This window comes from Psittacula echo (genome assembly GCF_963264785.1).
Source record: "Psittacula echo genome assembly, chromosome: 1".
Lineage (NCBI taxonomy): Eukaryota > Metazoa > Chordata > Aves > Psittaciformes > Psittacidae > Psittacula > Psittacula echo.
In genome coordinates this window covers 135,385,472-135,403,917 of record NC_137735.1, presented here as the reverse complement: position 1 = coordinate 135,403,917, position 18,446 = coordinate 135,385,472, and the positions used below count along the sequence as shown (strand labels likewise).

The following is an 18,446-nucleotide window of genomic DNA, read 5'->3' as shown; positions in this document are numbered from 1 at the left end:
TTATTTCTTATGGCCCTTTGGGCTACCCAGTAAAGAGCTGTAGTACAGTGCACCATTTGTAGCATTTTACTTGGGCCATAATCCAGTTATCTTCAAGCTGGAAAGAGCTTGCAGAGAGAAGCTATTCTCAGAGAGCCTTTCTTCTCCTTGTAATGCATCTCTGAAGCAGAGTGACATAGAAGATCCTTTGTGTATTTGAGGAATTAGTTTAAGCTCTGCTTTTAATTGCTGAAATTGCTTTCAAATTGAAAGGACTAAAAACTTTCCCACTTTTATGTTATGTTAAAGCAAATTGCAGAAACAACAGCTGAAGAATGCAAACAATATAACAATTATAGACAGTCTCAAAAGTGATTGCCTCAAAATTGTACAAGCCATGCAAGAGATGAAAGAGAAGAAAGAGCAGCGGTATTTGGTTCTTGAGAGACTTACCAATACAGTCACTCAAATTGAAGAGGAGATTGTGCAGCTACACAAAAGATATGAAAGAGCTCTTCAGCAACAAAGTGAGAGGTATTCATGGCAATTTGATATAATGTGCTGTTTAATTTTGACATTCATGAAGCAACAGCTTATGAGCACTCCTAGTTAGCAATACTGAAAGACCATGAAAGCTTCAATATGTTTCCCTAAGCAGTCTGCCTCGCTGCAGTGTCAGTGCTGCTCTGTATCACACAGATGTTGGTTCTCCATTGGTGCTGATGTTCATACTTCAGATCTACTATTAAAAATATATGGTAACTTGACTGCTGAATGTCTTGAGAACTTGTAGCCTCCTGCTCTGTTTGTGCTTTGTGCACAGGTAAGGTATAAAAATGCAGAAGATGTAAAGCTCCCTGATCCAGTTAATCCATTTTTTAAATGAATGCTGTGGAAGGCCAGAAGAGTTTTTAGAATTATATGAGAGACTAGAGTAATCTCTGCAATGGTTTGTTCTCCGATCTTCACACTGTAACGATTTTGTTACCTATTTAAAAGGTTAATGTGATATTAAAGTAGCATTTGTAAAAGGTTTGTATGTTATCCCAGAGCATTACTATCGCCCCAGGTCACCATTTCTGTTCTTGGATGAAATACACTGAATATGAGTCACATTTTTTTAAACTTTACCTTTTCATTTGGGGCTTGTTCCAGTGGTCTTCTGCTCAGAGATCGGGAAGAAGAATTATGCATTTTATATGAAAGGATGCACACACAAGAGATGCTGTGCAGAAATGGAGATATTGAGATTCAAGTTATGAATGAAAAGATCAAATTTCTGAAGGTGAAGATAAATGAGAAGAAGAGAGAGATTGAATCATTGCTCAAAATGCTCCCAGTAAAGAAAGCCCTGGATGCACAGCTGGTGATGCTTCAGATACAGGTTGGTGGGAAAGCAAGCCCTGTTTTTTGGCTTGTTTGTTCTGTATTTTAAAACTTAAGGTAATTTCACAGGAAAAATGTGCCTGGTTTTATGAGGTTTATTTAAACAGATAGTTCAGTAATAGACCTATCTAGCAAAACTTGTCTGTGACTGGCTGATGCACTTTGTTATGCACAAGCACATTCCAAATGGAATCTCAGCTAACTCTCCCCATAGCATGAAATGTCAGTGTGACTAAGCTGGAAAATGGGAGTCATGGGGAAAAAATTGCAATGTAGATAAAGTTTGCTAAAACTGTATTGATGGGGGTAGGTGGAAAGGGTGGGAGATATACTTAGTCCTTCCAATTCCTAAAATAATAACTCAATTCACACTTGACTCTGAGCCTACTCTGGAAACTCTGCTGCCTACAATGATATAATCCACATAGATTTTCTTCTCCACAAAAACAGTGTAAGTTTTAGTTCTAGTTAGAAAATGACATTAAACAACTAACAAACTGCAGCGTTTGGGACATTCTTTCCTTGCTTTCTGAAATGGCTCATTTACTTCTGACCTTATCTCCAGATGGTAATTTTTTCCATACATATTCTGTTAGTGCCCGCACAAAATCGTAAATTAGGGTGTACATCGCCTTTCATAATGGCATCGATGGGAGCTGTGACTCACTGCCAAATAGTGCTTGCACTATTCTGCTACTTCTGGAAAGCCGTATGCTCTGCTAAAAGACTAAACTGTTGTACATCACCTTATGCAAAATCATAACACAAAGGACTTTACAGTGCTGTTACAGAGTTAAACGATGAATAGAATGAGCATGAAAAATAGACAACAGAAAAAAGAAAAAGAATAGTGCCATGTTTTCAGGTGAGATTTAGAAAGAGACTGGGAGTCACTGAGCACTGAGTCACACAGTGCAGATGATTTCTGTGAACTAAGTCAATCACAAAGCTTTGCTTTTTCTGTTCTGCATTTCTAAATCTTTCCCCTTAATGATGATGGTTCATGTGAAGCCTAAAATCACTGTTAAAGGGAGGTTATTGTTACAGGTGCTTTTAATCTTTCTGTGACACTGACATAAAATTAAAAAGCAGGAAAATACAGAGTGGTGTGATATGGAATAGTCTTAATAAATGTTGCCAAATCAGAGATTTTCCATTGAACAATGGCAAATAACCAGTTACCAGATTTCAAAATGTAACTAGATGCTGTGGTTACTGAATATATTACATGGTTCAAAGTGGCCGTTAACCCAGCCATCTTGTTATGCTCAACTGTTCTAGCATTAATACTCCTCCTCCCACTGCCAATAGCCACTATGTCTAGGGAGAAACAGCTTCAAGTTGTTTGGCTTTATCTCCATGATTTAAATAAAAGCCATAAGCCCAAACCTGAATTCTGGTGTTGGTTTCCAAATTTAGATTGCTAATTCCTGTACTAATTACAGATTTGGCCCCATGTTGAAATCCAACTTGGCATCTGTTCAGTTACAATATGCATAGGACCTTATGATGATGATCATTTGCACAAGACTTCGCATTGGTGTGGTGAATACAGAGCAAAATCACTTGTCTATGAAACCAACCTCTGAAGCCAAGCTGAAATCTGAAGAGGTGGTAGCAGGAGCTCCTTTTGGGCTACTGTTTGTCTGTCTTTCGGTTTAGATAGTTATAAATGTGCAGAGGGAGTCTCAGTGCACCACAGGACTATGAAATCCTGATTTCTATCAGAGACATTTAGAACTCCTAAAATGCAGACTGTAAATCTGCTTTCTAAGTTTTCCTCTTCATTTTTATTTCTCCATTCTGTTGTGACCGTATGTAGGAGCCAGGGTGCCTAACCTTCACTTCAGGTTAGGAGCCCACAGGAAAAATTATAAATGAACAAGGTCTCTATTAATAGAAAGAAGTGGGTGCCTTTGCTTCCAGAGGGAGATCCTGATTTTGGGAGCACAGTACTTCTCCTGGAGGTCTCTATTCTCAAGGCACCTGTCTCTCTTCATCAATGGTATGGAGAACTCTGGATCATGTCAGGATGCTTCAAAAGGCATCTACAACTGAAATACAGTATAGATCATCTGAATTTGGCAGGCTGAATCATGTATGTCCTAAATTTTCTTCTCCCTTTTTTCTACCTTTCATGTCTCTTTAAGTCTTGGGTACTTTTCAGACTTTGACATCTTATCTGTCCTGTTTTTCTCCTCTCCTGCATTTCCCAAGCTTCCCATTTCCCCAGAACCTTTTTCCTTTTTCTCACTTCAGAGGTGAATTAAACTTTCCAGTACTGAATGCCAAATGATTATTCAACAACAGATAAGTTTATTTCTGTTAGAGATGCACCTCTTGGAATAGTGGGATGAACGAGTATGTTTTACTCAACAGGCTGCAGAAACTGCACCCCTGTCTCAGTGGCCGTTGTGCCCATTGGGAAGGCGAAAAGCACAGGTCAGGGCTGTGTGCCAGCAAGAGCAAAAATTTCACCCGGGTCTCCTGTATTCCACATGAGCTCCTTAATCATCAAACTGGTCTATGTCCCACTTTCCATCTGAAGCTGCCTATTTCCACAGCAGAGTGAAACACAGGTGAATAGTTTTAGCTAATGAAATACTGTGGTCTTCATCAATACCAGACCTCTTCTAAGCAAGTGCTGGTGACATGGACTGAGTATTTTTGTTACTATTAATGTAAAACATTAAAAGCAGAAATACTTGCAGGTACTTCCTTTGTCTGACACAAAAAAATACCTGGTGAGATGATAAGGCGGTTTCCTCTGGGCATAAAACTATGTAACTTTAGATTGGGACTGCACAGCAAGGGGCTGTTCCCACTGACTGGAATGACCCGTGAAAACTAAACTGCTATCATGCACCAGGGAGAAATACTTAGCATTAATCATTAATTAGTCCAACACGTAGATGTGCTGAGCTGTCACGATGGGACTTTCATGCCTCAGAGTTCAGCTGACATATAGGGACTGACAATTTATTTGAGGCATTTGGCATCAGTGTTTGTCCAAGTTTTAGTACAACCCCATGAAAATCTCCACACTGCATCATTAAAGGAAGATTTTCTTAACCTTTAGCTTGGGTCTTTCTTGCTGCAGTGTGAGAACATTGATTTGTGTTCTGTCCACCAGGCACATGACAAATGGATCATTCTCTTCCTCCCTGCACCATTTCCTGTTACTGGAATAAAGTTAATCACATTCCTATCCCATCCTTTTGCTAGGCTACACAGCCCTGGTTCTTTCAATCAGCCTCACTGATTTTTCTTAGCTCATCGTTTTTTTGCACTGCTTTTTTTTTTGGCAACTTGGTCTTTTTCTTGAGGTGCACTGCAAATACCAGTGCCTGAGAGTGAAAGGATTCATTGAGGCATCTTACAGGTTACATTCTTGCTTATGTGTCCAGGTACAACGGTGCCTTCCTTGCAGCATGACACGATCCGTCTTCATGTAAATGTAACAACCAGACCCTCTTTTAAAGAAAGCGTATCTAATCGGTTGACCTTGATTCCGTACTTGTGCAGACAGTTCTTCCTGCCCACATGCAGTGCCCTGCATTTGTTATTTAATATTATGTCTTTTGCTCAGACCTTTCTTCAGACCCAGGTAAGTTTGAATTTGACTGGCTATTCACCTCGTATTTTCATCAAGAACCCATTTTCTTGGCTTGTTTGTGAGAATGTCACATGAAACCGTATCAAAGCTGTGTCAAATCAAGACATATGATACCCACTATTTGTTGCCCACACACCTGTAAATTATCATAGTAGGGAAGTGGTCAGGTCTGGTATGACCCAGCACACTTGTGCTCTCTGATGTCCCTTCTGCTTTTCTAGCTTCATACAAAAAAAGTTTAATTATTTGTTCCAGATTTATCCTTAGAAAGTGATGTTATCTATAGTTCCAGAGCGCCTTCCCCCCCCCCCAGTTTTAAAGACTTGGTGTGATATTTGCCCTTTTCTAGTGCTCGATGTACCTCACCTACCTTCTCTGAGATCTCCAAAGTAAGCAGCAGACATCCACTTCTTCAGACCCATCCCTTTATCTAGGCATGTGTTCCCTCTTGTCTGTCTGTCCTGCAACCATTCCTCCTGACTGATTACAAACAAATGTAGAAAAGCCTTTCTGATAGAGCCTTTTCTTATCCCCTGGATCAAATCCACGCCAAGAAAGAATTGATTTTTTTGGTTTGGTTTGGAACTTAGACTCTGTTAGAACTCACATAAAGTTTTGTCCAAGGAAAACACTACAAACTAGGAGAAAATAAAGAAAGATCCCTATAGTCGCATCACTTAAGCAGTCACAGAATAGCATGGTTATCTCTAAATGTGCTTTGTTTTCCATACTTTTGGGTTAGCCTGCACCAAATCACTTCCAACTCATATTGCCTTTAAATTGAAGCCTAGTATGAAACTTTCTATGGAATTTCTTTCCATTTTGGACAGTGTTTTTACTGTTTTAGTCCTTCTGCTCTAAACTAGCTATTCAGTCCTGCAATATTTTACTTGATGAGCTGTCCCTAATCTCATAAAGGCATCACCGCCTCCACAACGCATTTTCACCTGAGTGAGTGGTTGAGAAATCTGGCCCCAGCTAGGAAAAATTACTGGAAGTACAGCTGCATCCTCTTATTTGCACTGGTCCTGCTTTTGACATTCTCCCCTGGGGTGTATTCTTTGGCTTGAGTTTCAGTTGTTCAGAATTAAAACAAATCTTCCAGTACCTGGTTACCCACTGAATCATGGTTTGTCAAGGAAATTGTTTATTACAGTCATTTAAGGTTTTTCTTTTGCCTTCTCTTAGACCAAGTGTAAAAGAAAGTGCTGTGTGACACTTTTTTACCATAACAAGCAGTATTTAAGACCAGTGCTCTGGTAATGGTCCATTACCACTCGGGAAGATCTGTCAGCTTTCCCTCTTCCATGACTTGCAAACTTACAGGGACCAAACCATCCTGGTAGCATCCTGGTAACAACATCTAAACATTGATTTTGTACTTCTGGTGACTGTTCCTAACCTTGAGAGCTGGTGACCACTTATTTCCTTAATATAGTATCTGATGGTTAGAATTCCTAGCAGTGTACTTGGGTCATGTTATGTCAGTGCCAATGCATCATGGCTGCAGTGACAATGCACTGACAGACAGCCAGGTGCACGTCCAAGCACAAAACCCCACCACTGTTTTGCAAGTGCAAACATGAAGAAATGTTCCCAATCGCTCCTTCAGGAAGTATGTATGCGAAGCATGGATCCATCCAGTGTGTTCTGGGAAGTGATATTCCATAGGAAGGTCTCACATCAGTGAGGTCAGGGAACACCTGCCTCTGTGGGTCCTGGGAGTGACACATTGCTCAGTGTCACCACTGAGTCACTTCAGGACACGTGCCTGGAACTTTTACACAGAAAACTTGAATGCCTGCAGGGATGAGACCATCAGTGTTAACCAGTGGGGAAGCAGGATGCTCAGGTTTAACTTGCAACCAAACTGTCAAGGCATGTGCATCCTTCCTACATCCCTAAATTGATCAAATATAAGATTGTAAGGAATAAAGCAAGACACCCCATCCTAAAAGTCTGGTGTATTGCTGAGGATAAAAATGTAGTCTGAAGACAGACTCAGCTGGTGGGACTCAACTTCTGGCAGACATCAGGGTCTTCGTCCTGAAGCTGTCAAAATGGAGTTTCCTTTAAGGGTAATTAAGAATGTCTCATGATCTTCCATATTACCCTCCCTCACTCGCAGTACAAGGAAACCTTGTCTGTGAATTCTGTGGGTCAAGCTCTGGGGGTTAGGCAGATGGAGATGAGCTCCCACTGTGAGTCCCAGTGCAGCCCAGGGCAGCCGCCTCCACTGCTGGAGGCACTGGCTGGGCTGGGCTGCAGAGACCCAGGCACGGTGAAGGAAGCTGTGCCAGTGCAGGCTGCTGGATTCCCAGCACTGCTCTCCCTGCTCAGGATGGAGCTGGAGCTGTGGCAGGTCTCAGCTCACCCCAGCAGCCAGGCTCCGTCCCCTGCCTGCAGACAGCGGCCCTGAGTCCACCCCACTGCAGCTCAGGGCAAATCACCCACGGGTCTTCATCCAGGCCACCCAGCAGGGACCGAGGAAGGGGATCACTGCCTGGAACAGCCTTTTTCTGGCTTCCCAAACATGTTCAGAAGGTGAAAATCATCTTCCAGTACAGGGCTGTTGTTGTGATTCCTGGTGGCTCAGGGAAGAAACCTCTTCTGTGTGGCTAAATTAACACACAGTTTCAGATGGCTGTGTTGCACATGGAAGAAGAGTCAAGGGAACAAGTGTTCGAGACCCTGGTTAATGGTTTAAACCATTAGTAAGATGAAGCTGATTTGTATTTGTCCATTATAGGATGACTTTCTGTGACACAGTCTGCTGCTTTTCAAATTCCCATTCATGAGCACTAGGACAGGAGAATGAGGTCTGCACACTGTCAGTTCTGCAGGGAAGTGTTTCCCAGTGTTTGACTGCATCATTTTGCTCAGATTTATACCCCCCCCTCCAAAAGCATCCAAGGCCAGAGTCTTACTTCCAAGTCTAAGTGGTGGCAGAGCAGCCATGCCAGTCCCTTCGGTGTGGTTATCCTGGTGTGAGACACAGAGGCCTTCCACGTCTGGTCAAGCTTTTGCCTTCTTGTCTGTCAAAATAACTGCTGTGGGTTTTCATTTTCCAGCATTCCCAGTGCAAGGACAGGATTAAACAGATGGAGGAAATCTTTGCTGACCCCACAAATGAGAGCAGAAAGCGAGACTTGGGAGGGAAGGACCCATCTCCACCTGAGCTGCTAAAAAAGATTGAGCAGGTAAGGTCACTTCTCACGTCCCAAGCTATCCCACTGTATTTAACCTCTTAGAAAAAGCAACTGGTATCTTTCATTTTAAAAGGAAACTTTCTGTAAGAGTAATAATTATATGTGAGAATAATTATGATTGGCTAATGGGAACTTTGCCTTCTTACAGCAGGGGCTGGAGGGGAAACCTCTGTGCAGTTTCCCCAGCTCCGCAGCAACCTCTGCCAGCCTGGCCAGTCACAGCACCAACCTGCACATTACAATACGGGGCAGGGGGGGATGGGTTCCTTGGAGTCATAAGATAAGTTCAAAAGTTCTTTTTTGATCTCCATGTGATTTTAATTTAAAGTTCTTTTAGTTGCAGGGTACTTACTTTCTACTTCTGAAGTAGAAAAATGGTACTTTTTTACTTCTTAGTGTTTGGAGCCTATACTTACTTCCTTTTTATTAGCAGCAGGAGGGAAAAGGTATTTAAAGCAAGAGCTGAAACCACCTCATTATGGTGTGACTCAAGGAACTGGAAGATTAAAAATTATATATATATATCACTAGGAAAAAAAAGCATTGATTGCAAGAAAATCACAGCAAGGCTGTAATAATGCTGCTGTATCCCCCTGCCCACCAAGAGGACCTGGTCTGGTACTGAAGAATTGACAGTAACCAACTGAACCAACTTGGGGTGATAGCTGGCAGGGAGGGTAAAAATTCTGGAGATAGCTGGTGGTGAAGTGATGACTTATGGCTGTTCACCAGTATTATTCCAGCAGCTCTCAAAGCAATCACGCCTTGTGCTGCACCTTCCCCTCTTGTTTACCTTCTCCCTGCCTCATCCTTCCCGCTGCAGCTGGAGACAGAGCTGGTGCAGAAGGAGGAGAAGTTGCTGGAAACAGGTCTTCTCTACGAGCACCTTTCCTGGCTGCTGAGCAGAGTCCATGCCGCAGCAGAGGACAGGAAGCAGGACACACTGCTGATAGCTAAGAGGGTAAGAAGGGCACTATGTGCCCCACGTGCCGGCCTACACTAAATGGAGCAGTATTTGGGCAAGAGGTAAGATGACTCATTTGTGAGTTACAAAAGCAGCTGGAAACACGGACAGGCAAATCGTGTTAGCCTTCAGAACATACAGATGTTTAGCAGTGATGGAAATACAGACATACCAAAACCATTAGGCGAGTGTACTTGCTTTTTGAAAGCTGCACGACCAGTAGCACCTTTCACCAAGATACAGGACTAGTTCTTTCTCAGGTAATATCCTCCTTTTGCACATGCACTTAACAGCCTTGCCATGGCAAACACGTCAAAGCTAAAATATCAAGAGCCAGGGGGATTCTACTCCAACACACAAAACCAAAAACTCCGTATCTGGCTCAGTTTCTTTGTTATTTAGGCAGGGAGAACTACACAGGAAAGAAAACTCATTTTCAGCAGTTACTTTTATATAATTACAGCTATTTCCTTTTAACCGCCTGCAATACTGGTTGGGAAACAGCAACAAATCCTCTTCCCCCCACCTCCTTAAAAAAAAAGCTGAAAAAAGAGTAGAACTGAGTGAAAGACAGAAAAAATGCTGAGTAATTTGCGTAAAACAAGGTCAAGGTTGATTGTTTTTTTCCTTAGGTGTTAGGTTTGAGACTCTGAAAGGCACAAAACACATCTTCATCATAAAGCTTTAATTTTCCACAGAGAAACAACTTAGCTGTTATTTGAGTTTGTGAAATCATGGCCATGGGCTAATAAACCACTGTAAAACCAGCAGCGTGCCAGAAGTTAGACTCAAAAGTGCTCTGACTCTCCCAATTCCCTATTAGTCACTTAAAAAAGAGTATGTTTCTTTGGGGGGGTGTTGTTTAAATCCTCTCCAGTCAGACTCAGGGATTCCTGTCCCTTTCCTGTTCTGTTCTCTCCCTTGCCAAGGAGAACTTCCCCACTGTGTCCACATTATCACTCAATTATCTTGTAAGGATCAGGCTTACTGCACCCTTATTACAAAGTTAATTGTGCATAAACTCAAGGAGCATCTGGGTACTAGGCTTCTGAGGGCAGCAGGAGCTGTGCTGTTCAGCTGGAAAGGGCAGGAGGTAATTACACACTTGTTTCTCTGTATCTTGTAGCAGAGTCAATGCTGCCAGTTGCTGTGGTTCCAGGTGCACACAGAAACACACGACCTGTTGCATTAAGCCATTTTCAATATAGAGCTGGTTTCTAAAACCTTGTCTGGTTGGACTTGTTGTCACATACCTAACACTTACCTGAGTGTCCTGCCCAGCAAGTGCCTTTAGGGAAGCCCTAAAGAAAATGCAATTGTTATTTATTCCAGACAAACGACATGAAGAAGAAGATAAAGGAAAGAACCCAGAAAATGATGGCTCTTGTTGCAGAGTTATCCATGCAGCAAGTGCTTGCCATTAAACTCCAGCAGGAAGTGAGAGACAAGAATCAATTTTTGATGATTGTTTCATCAAGGATAGATCAAGGCCTTCCCCCTCCTGAAGAAATAGAGAAAGAGTGTTTGAAGATACTGCGCAATGAGAAGATGCAAAAAGAAGCAGCTGAAGGCAGAGCTAAAGTAAGTTTTTGCAATTAATCTCTTTTCACTGCTCTAGCTTGTCTTTTGAAAAGAGCTGTGCTCCCTTGCTGCATAACTGGTTGCTGCCAAACACAGAGCTCCAGAACTCTGTGGAGATGATGGCATAGGCAGAGATAACTACTGAAGTGGTACACTGCAGTCCAGCAACACCACTTAGAACTGGCCCTTGAATCTTAGGGAGACAATACACTAAAAGGAAAACTTACCTTCAGTTATTAAAGCAATTTGTGCGATCCTGTTTAGGGCTGAAGGGTGCATCCTGTGTTCCACTTGATTTCAAGGTAAAGCTGGAGAAGGTGAGTGTGGGCTTCAGGAAAAACAAATTTAGCATCTTCCACACACCAGAGGCAGTGAACATCGGATGAGAAGTAGCAAGAAACCAGACTGCTGGGCAAGGCACTGAGGGGAGGCATCCATAAATCCATGGGTCTAGATGGGATGCACCCGCGGGTGCTGAGGGAACTGGCGGAAGTCATTGCTAGACCACTCTCCATCATCTTTACCAAGTCTTGGGAAACGGGAGAGGTGCCTGAGGACTGGAGGAAAGCAAATGTCACTCCGGTCTTCAAAAAGGGCAAGAAGGAGGACCCGGGTAACTATAGACCGGTCAGCCTCACCTCCATCCCTGGGAAAGTGATGGAACACCTTATCCTTGGTGCCATCTTAAGGCATATCAAGGATAAGAGGGTTATGAGGGGCAGTCAACATGGCTTTACCAAGGGGAAGTCATGCTTGACCAACCTCATAGCATTTTATGAGGAAATAACATCATAATAATATCAAGGAGAGACGTGCATATAGAGGGAACTCTCGCTGATGGGGAATTAGCTTTGCTGTATGACTCCTTTAGTTGATCACTGCAAGGTGCACAAAGCTGGGAGAGGAATACACTGTGCATACACTTACAGGAACCTGAACTCACACAGAAGTGCTGCAGTAAAACTGGGTTTAGGATAAGAAACTTCTCTGTCATTAACACTTCTCATGCTATGATTCAGTTTCAGTGCTGTGGATACAGCAGTAACTGTGTTCAGGTATGTCAATATAAATAAAGCCATTTTGAAGCATCAAAACTATTATGTTGTTCCCAAGATGTTCTGTGACACTTCCTACAAGCTTTAAAAGTTCATCTAATCTGTTTTCTTCACAAATAACAAAAGCATTAAAGGCTCAAACTGCTTAGTATTGGAAAGGACAAACTCACATCTATGTAGTCAGTAACTCATGCTTTTCTTTTAATCCCCCTCTGGGCATCCTGGTTTGCCAAGGACTAGACAAGGAACTTCCTCTGTGAGGCATCCTGTACACTGGCTCAAGAGTGCACCACAGTGTAAAGTACGTAACCCTTGTTTGTTCCACAGCGTGCTGCAGAAGAGGAACAAGCTGCAGCACCTGGCTACATCCACACGACAGCCGAGCCACGGCCCACCGCCTACATCCCCAATGATGAGCACAGCCTCCCGCTGCCGCGGCCCTACGGTGCTCTGGCTCCCTTCAAACCAGCTGAGCCTGGGACAAACATGAGGCATTTCAGGAAAACTATGGTGAAGCCAAATCCAAGTCTGAACAGGCAGCACCTGAGGCAGCAGAGACCATCGCCGACTGCTGAATCTCAAGGGTCAACAGCATTTACACTACACTGACAGCATGTCTGTTAGCATTCAGCCAAATTACATACTGAACAAAAAGTAGCTGTTAATGTCAAAAGCACAGTGACTCCATTTCCTGGTTTAAACCCTGTCAGCAAGTCAGCCACGCAGTCCACTCCCTCACTCCCCCGCCTTTCTCCAACACACCCACCCCCCCGCTCCCAGAGGGATGGGGAGGAGAATCGAAAGAATGTAACTCCCACGGGTTGAGATAAGAACAGTCCAGTAACTAAGGTATAACACAAATCACTACTGCTGCCACCAATAATAATAATGATAAAGGAAATAACAAGGAAGAGAATACAACACCACTCGTCGATACCCAGCCCGACCGAGCAGTGAACCAGCCCTTCCGGGTAACTCCCAGTTACATCCTAGGCATGACGTGCTGTGGTATGGAATACCTCCTTGGCTACTTTGGGTCAGGTGTCCTGTCCCTGCTTCTTCCCAGCTTCCCCTCCTCCCTGGCAGAGCATGAGACTCACAAAGTCCTTGGTCAGAGTAAACATTTGAGCAGTAACTAAAAACATCGGTGTTATCAGTGCTGTTCCCAGGCTGAAAGTCAAAAACACAGCACTGCACCAGCTACCAAGAATGAGAAAAAATGACTGCTACTGCTGAATCCAGGACAGTATCCACCCCTTATTCCGTACCATTCATGTCATGCTCAGATCCCACATTTTCAATATACCATCACTCTTACATACATATATATATATATATATATATATATATATGTATACACACACATCCACACACAGACAGAGAGAGATCATTCCTTAGTGCATGGACCAATCCCTATAAAGCTGCTGAGTCCATTCGGTCCATGATGTCGGGTTCCATCTCTTGTAACAGTCTTCCAGGGCAGGAGAGGCTGTGTGCAGTGTTGGATCGTTGCCTGCTGATGCTGATCGTTCCTTTACTGTAGAACTCGTCTGGTTCTATCAAAGTTCATTCTCTGTTGGGATGATGGTCAGAAGGAAGTCAGGGCCAGTCGCTGGTGACCTGAAGACATCTAGTTGAGGGGCTATAAAAGTATTACATAGCAGGCAACAGCATACAATTGAGTTCATTGGCTGTTTTCCCCTAAAATCAAATCCCCTTGAGGTATACATCGGACTTCCCCATCTTCCCTCATTACCCACCAAGTATATCCGGGTCCCTGAGCAAAAGCAATCCCACGAGTGGGTTTGCCTTTACCTGAAGCAGGAATAACCCAGACTGTCTTCCCCAGCAAATTCTTCATGTGCACCACAGGAACTTTGTCCCCCTCTACAATATGTAAAAGTTCTGACTGTGCTGGGCCAGCCCTGTTGGCAGATCCTCTGGTGTTGACCAACCAGGTGGCCTTTGGTAAGTGTGTATCCCAATGCTTGAAAGCTCCCCCACCCATTGCTCTCAGTGTAGTTTTTAACAGCCCATTATACCGTTCGATTTTCCCAGAGGCTGGTGCATGGTAGGGGATGTGATATACCCACTCAATGCCATGCTCTTTGGCCCAAGTGTCTATAAGGTTATTCCGGAAATGAGTCCCATTGTCTGATTCAATTCTTTCTGGGGTGCCATGTCGCCACAAAATCTGGTTCTCAAGGCCCAGGATGGTGTTCCTGGCAGTGGCATGGGGCACAGCGTATGTTTCCAGCCATCCGGTGGTTGCTTCCACCATGGTAAGCACATGGCGCTTGCCTTGGCGGGTTGGTGGGAGTGTGATATAATCAATCTGCCAGGCCTCCCTGTATTTGTACTTCAGCCATCGTCCTCCATACCAAAGAGGCTTTAACCGTTTGGCTTGTTTAATTGCAGCACATGTTTCACACTCATGAATAACCTGGGCAATAGTGTCCATTGTTAAGTCCACCCCTCGATCACGGGCCCATCTGTATGTTGCATCTCTGCCCTGATGACCTGAAGTGTCATGGGCCCACCGGGCCAAAAATAATTCACCTTTATGTTGCCAATCTAAGTCCATCTGAGCCACTTCAATCTTAGCAGCTTTGTCCACTTGTTGGTTGTTCTGGTGTTCCTCAGTGGCCCGACTCTTGGGTACATGGGCGTCTACATGGCGTACCTTCACCACCAGGTTCTGCACCCGGGCAGCGATATCTTGCCACAGTGCAGCAGCCCAGATGGGTTTACCTCTGCGTTGCCAGTTGCTCTGCTTCCATTGCTGCAACCACCCCCACAGGGCATTTGCCACCATCCATCAGTCAGTATAGAGATAAAGTACTGGCCACTTTTCTCCTTCAGCAATGTCCAAGGCCAGCTGGATGGCTTTCACCTCGGCAAACTGACTCGATTCACCCTCTCCTTCAGCAGTTTCTGCAACTTGTCGTTGAGGACTCCATACAGCTGCTTTCCATCTCCGATGCTTTCCCACAATACGGCAGGACCCATCAGTAAACAAGGCATACTGCTTTTCACTTTCTGACAGTTTATTATATGGTGGGGCCTCTTCAGCACGCATCACCTCCTCCTCTGGTGACATTCCAAAATCTTTGCCCTCTGGCCAGTCCATGATGACTTCTAGAATGCCTGGACGACTGGGATTTCCTATTCGAGCTCGTTGTGTAATTAGTGCAGCCCATTTACTCCATGTCGCATCGGTTGCATGATGTGCAGAGGAGACCCTGCCTTTGAACATCCAGCCCAGCACGGGCAACCGGGGTGCCAGGAGGAGCTGTGCTTCAGTGCCAATCACCTCCGAAGCAGCTCGAACCCCTTCATAGGCTGCCAGTATCTCTTTCTCAGTTGGGGTATAGCTGGCCTCAGATCCTTTGTATCCCCGACTCCAAAAGCTGAGGGGTCGACCTCGAGTCTCCCCTGGAGCTTTCTGCCAGAGGCTCCAGGTAGGACCATTCTCCCCGGCTGCGGTGTACAGTACATTTTTTACATCTGGCCCATTCCGGACTGGTCCAAGGGCTACTGCATGAACTATCTCACGTTTAATTTGCTCAAAGGCTTGTTGTTGCTCAGGGCCCCATTTAAAATCGTTCTTCTTCCGGGTCACATGATAGAGAGGGCTTACAATCGAACTGTAATTTGGGATGTGCATTCTCCAGAACCCCACAGCACCCAAGAAAGCTTGTGTTTCTTTCTTATTAGTTGGTGGAGACATTGCTGTTATTTTGTTGATCACATCTGTAGGGATCTGGCGACGTCCATCTTGCCATTTTATTCCCAAAAACTGAATCTCCTGTGCAGGTCCCTTGACCTTACTCCGTTTTATGGCAAAACCAGCTTTCAGCAGGATTTGGATTATTTCCCTCCCTTTCTCAAAGACTTCTTCCGCTGTATCACCCCACACAATAATGTCATCAATGTACTGCAGGTGTTCTGGAGCTTGCCCCTGTTCCAGTGCATTCTGGATCAGTCCATGGCAAATGGTAGGGCTGTGTTTCCACCCCTGGGGCAGTCGGTTCCAAGTGTACTGGACGCCCCTCCAAGTAAAAGCAAACTGTGGCCTGCATTCTGCTGCCAAAGGAATTGAGAAGAATGCATTGGCAATATCAATCGTGGCATACCACTTGGCTGCCTTTGACTCCAGTTCATACTGAAGGTCTAGCATGTCCGGTACAGCAGCACTCAGTGGTGGTGTGACTTCATTCAGGCCACGATAGTCTACTGTTAGTCTCCACTCTCCGTTAGACTTTCGCACTGGCCATATGGGGCTATTAAAGGGTGAGCGGGTCCTGCTGATCACTCCCTGACTCTCCAGACTACGGATCAGTTTATGGATGGGAATCAGGGAGTCTCGGTTGGTGCAATACTGCCGCCGGTGCACTGTTGTGGTCGCGATTGGCACTTGTTGTTCTTCGACCTTCAGCAACCCCACAACAGAGGGATCCTCTGAGAGACCAGGCAAGGTGGACAGCTGCTCATTTTCCTCAGTCTCCAAAGCAGCAATACCAAAAGCCCATCGGTACCCTTTTGGGTCTCCGAAGTACCCTCTCCTGAGGTAATCTATGCCGAGGATGCATGGAGCCTCTGGACCAGTCACAATGGGGTGCTTTTGCCATTTCCTTCCAGTCAGGCTGATCTCAGCCTCCAGTACAGTTAACTCTTGGGATCCTCCTGTCACTCCAGAGATATAGATGGGTTCCACCCCTTGACAGCTTGACGGCATCAGGGTACACTGTGCACCGGTATCTACGAGAGCTTTATACTTCTGCGGGACTGATGTGCCAGGCCATCTGACCCACACAGTCCAGTAAATCCAATTGTCCCCTACCTCCACCTGGCTGGAGGCAGGGTCCCTCTAACAGTCATCACAACGTTGGACACCTAAGTCGTGTTGAAAGGGATTATTCTTCGTTATCACAGGAGCTGGAGTAAAATCAGCTCTTCCGCTCCATCTGGGAACCTGCTCACCAGAGACTGAAGCCGCAGCTCTCATGGGATGATCAGTCTTGACCCTTGTTCCTATTTTCAATTCATGCACCCGTTCCTCCAAAGCTGAAGTAGGTTTTCCATCCCACTTCGTCATGTCTTCTCCATGATCCCGCAGGTAAAACCATAGGGTGGCCCATGGCGTATACCTTCTATATCTTCTCTCTCGAACAACAGGTCGTCTTTTGTTAACAGCTGAGACGTGTGTTGGTACACGTGAGGAGCTGGATAGATCAGATAGATCGTCCCTCAATTGTTTGAGGTCCTGGGTCAGTTTTTCCATAGCTGAGATGATGGAAGGGGTGAGATTGTCTTCGCACTCTCGGAGTTTATGAATCATTTCATCCAGTGTTGGTGTTACTATGTCACCCCAGGTTACCGTTGCCAATGAATGGGCATAAGATGACAGTGCATTCCGTGTAAGTTTTCGCCACATGGGTCGTGTACATTCGACTTCATCTGGATCCATGGGTATACCTCCATTATTCGGTTTGATGTGATAGATCATCTCTACAATGGCCAATTCCCTCAGAGACTGGATGCTTTTGTCTAAAGTAGTCCACTTGGCCAAACGACTCACAACATCGTCGTTGTATGGAAACCTTTCTTTCACAGCTGCCAAGAGCCGCCTCCAAAGACTGAGGGACTTTTTCTCTCTTGCAATTGCTTTGTCAATTCCCCCTTCCCTAGCAAGTGATCCCAGCTGCTTGGCTTCCGTACCTCCTAGTTCGTGACCATCGGCCCCATTGTCCCAGCATCGGAGCAACCAGGTGATGATGTGCTCCCCTGGTTGACGGGTAAAATCTTTTTGCATAGTCCATAGCTCGGTTGAGGTCCGAGGTCGAGAAGTCACCTCTTCTTCTTTTTCTTCTTCGTCATGTGATGATGACTCCTGATCAGATGGTGGCCCAGGTGGTGAATACATTGTTTCTTCATCTTGCTTCATCCTTCTTGCCTCTTTTTTGCTTTTCCTCTTGCGTACACGGGCAACCAATACTGGTACAAATTGGTCCTCTGGTTTAGCTGCAGTCATTATCACTGTGGTTTGAGTAGCTGCTGTACTTGTCGCTGGGGGTGGTGTAGCTGCTGTGCTCGGAGCTGGAGTAGCTGCGCTGTCTGTTGCTTTGCCTTCAGATCCAGGGACATTTTTTTCCTTTTGAAGGTGCTGGATAGTGTTGAACAAGGCCCGGTAAGCATAGGCCAAGCCGCAGCACGTTGACATGATTTGTCCCTCTCTGGTATGACCAGGGTGACAACACACCTCATTTAAGTGTTTTACTAATTCTTCTGGATTTTGCACTTGTTCGGTGGTGAAATTCCAAAACACTGGAGGGGCCCACTGACCTTGATACTTGCCCATACTGTCCCACACACCGTGCTACTCATGGCTACCCAGCCTCGGGGAAAATCTCTTGGTCCTCCTATATCGTCATCTAACCCACCCAAACCCGGCTCTGCTTAACTCTTGAGATCAGACGTAATGGTTGTGGGTAAAACACACTCTGTATGCGTGCCAACATGGTGATCCCCATAATAATCAACAGGCAGATCTCAAGGGTATTTAAAGGCCATTCAAAACCTTCAAAACTCTCAAATGATGCTCTAAACGGTCGGGGGGGGGAGGGGGCTGGGAGTGTAAGAGAATGTCTCCTTCA

At 44.9% G+C, this 18,446-nt stretch overlaps 1 protein-coding gene across 1 annotated transcript in view; it reads left to right on the top strand.

Moving 5' to 3' along the window:
- CCDC146 (coiled-coil domain containing 146) overlaps positions 1–12,399 on the top strand; it is a gene marked incomplete at both ends in the record, with an annotated part of 68,087 nt that extends 55,688 nt beyond the window's left edge. The window contains 6 exons of the mRNA XM_080610244.1: positions 289–513; positions 1,135–1,363; positions 8,053–8,181; positions 9,014–9,151; positions 10,487–10,735; positions 12,118–12,399. Coding sequence (XP_080466370.1) covers positions 289–513; positions 1,135–1,363; positions 8,053–8,181; positions 9,014–9,151; positions 10,487–10,735; positions 12,118–12,399 — 1,252 coding nt within the window. The remainder of the gene's footprint in view (positions 1–288; positions 514–1,134; positions 1,364–8,052; positions 8,182–9,013; positions 9,152–10,486; positions 10,736–12,117) is intronic.
- Between the last annotated feature and the right edge of the window lie 6,047 nt (positions 12,400–18,446).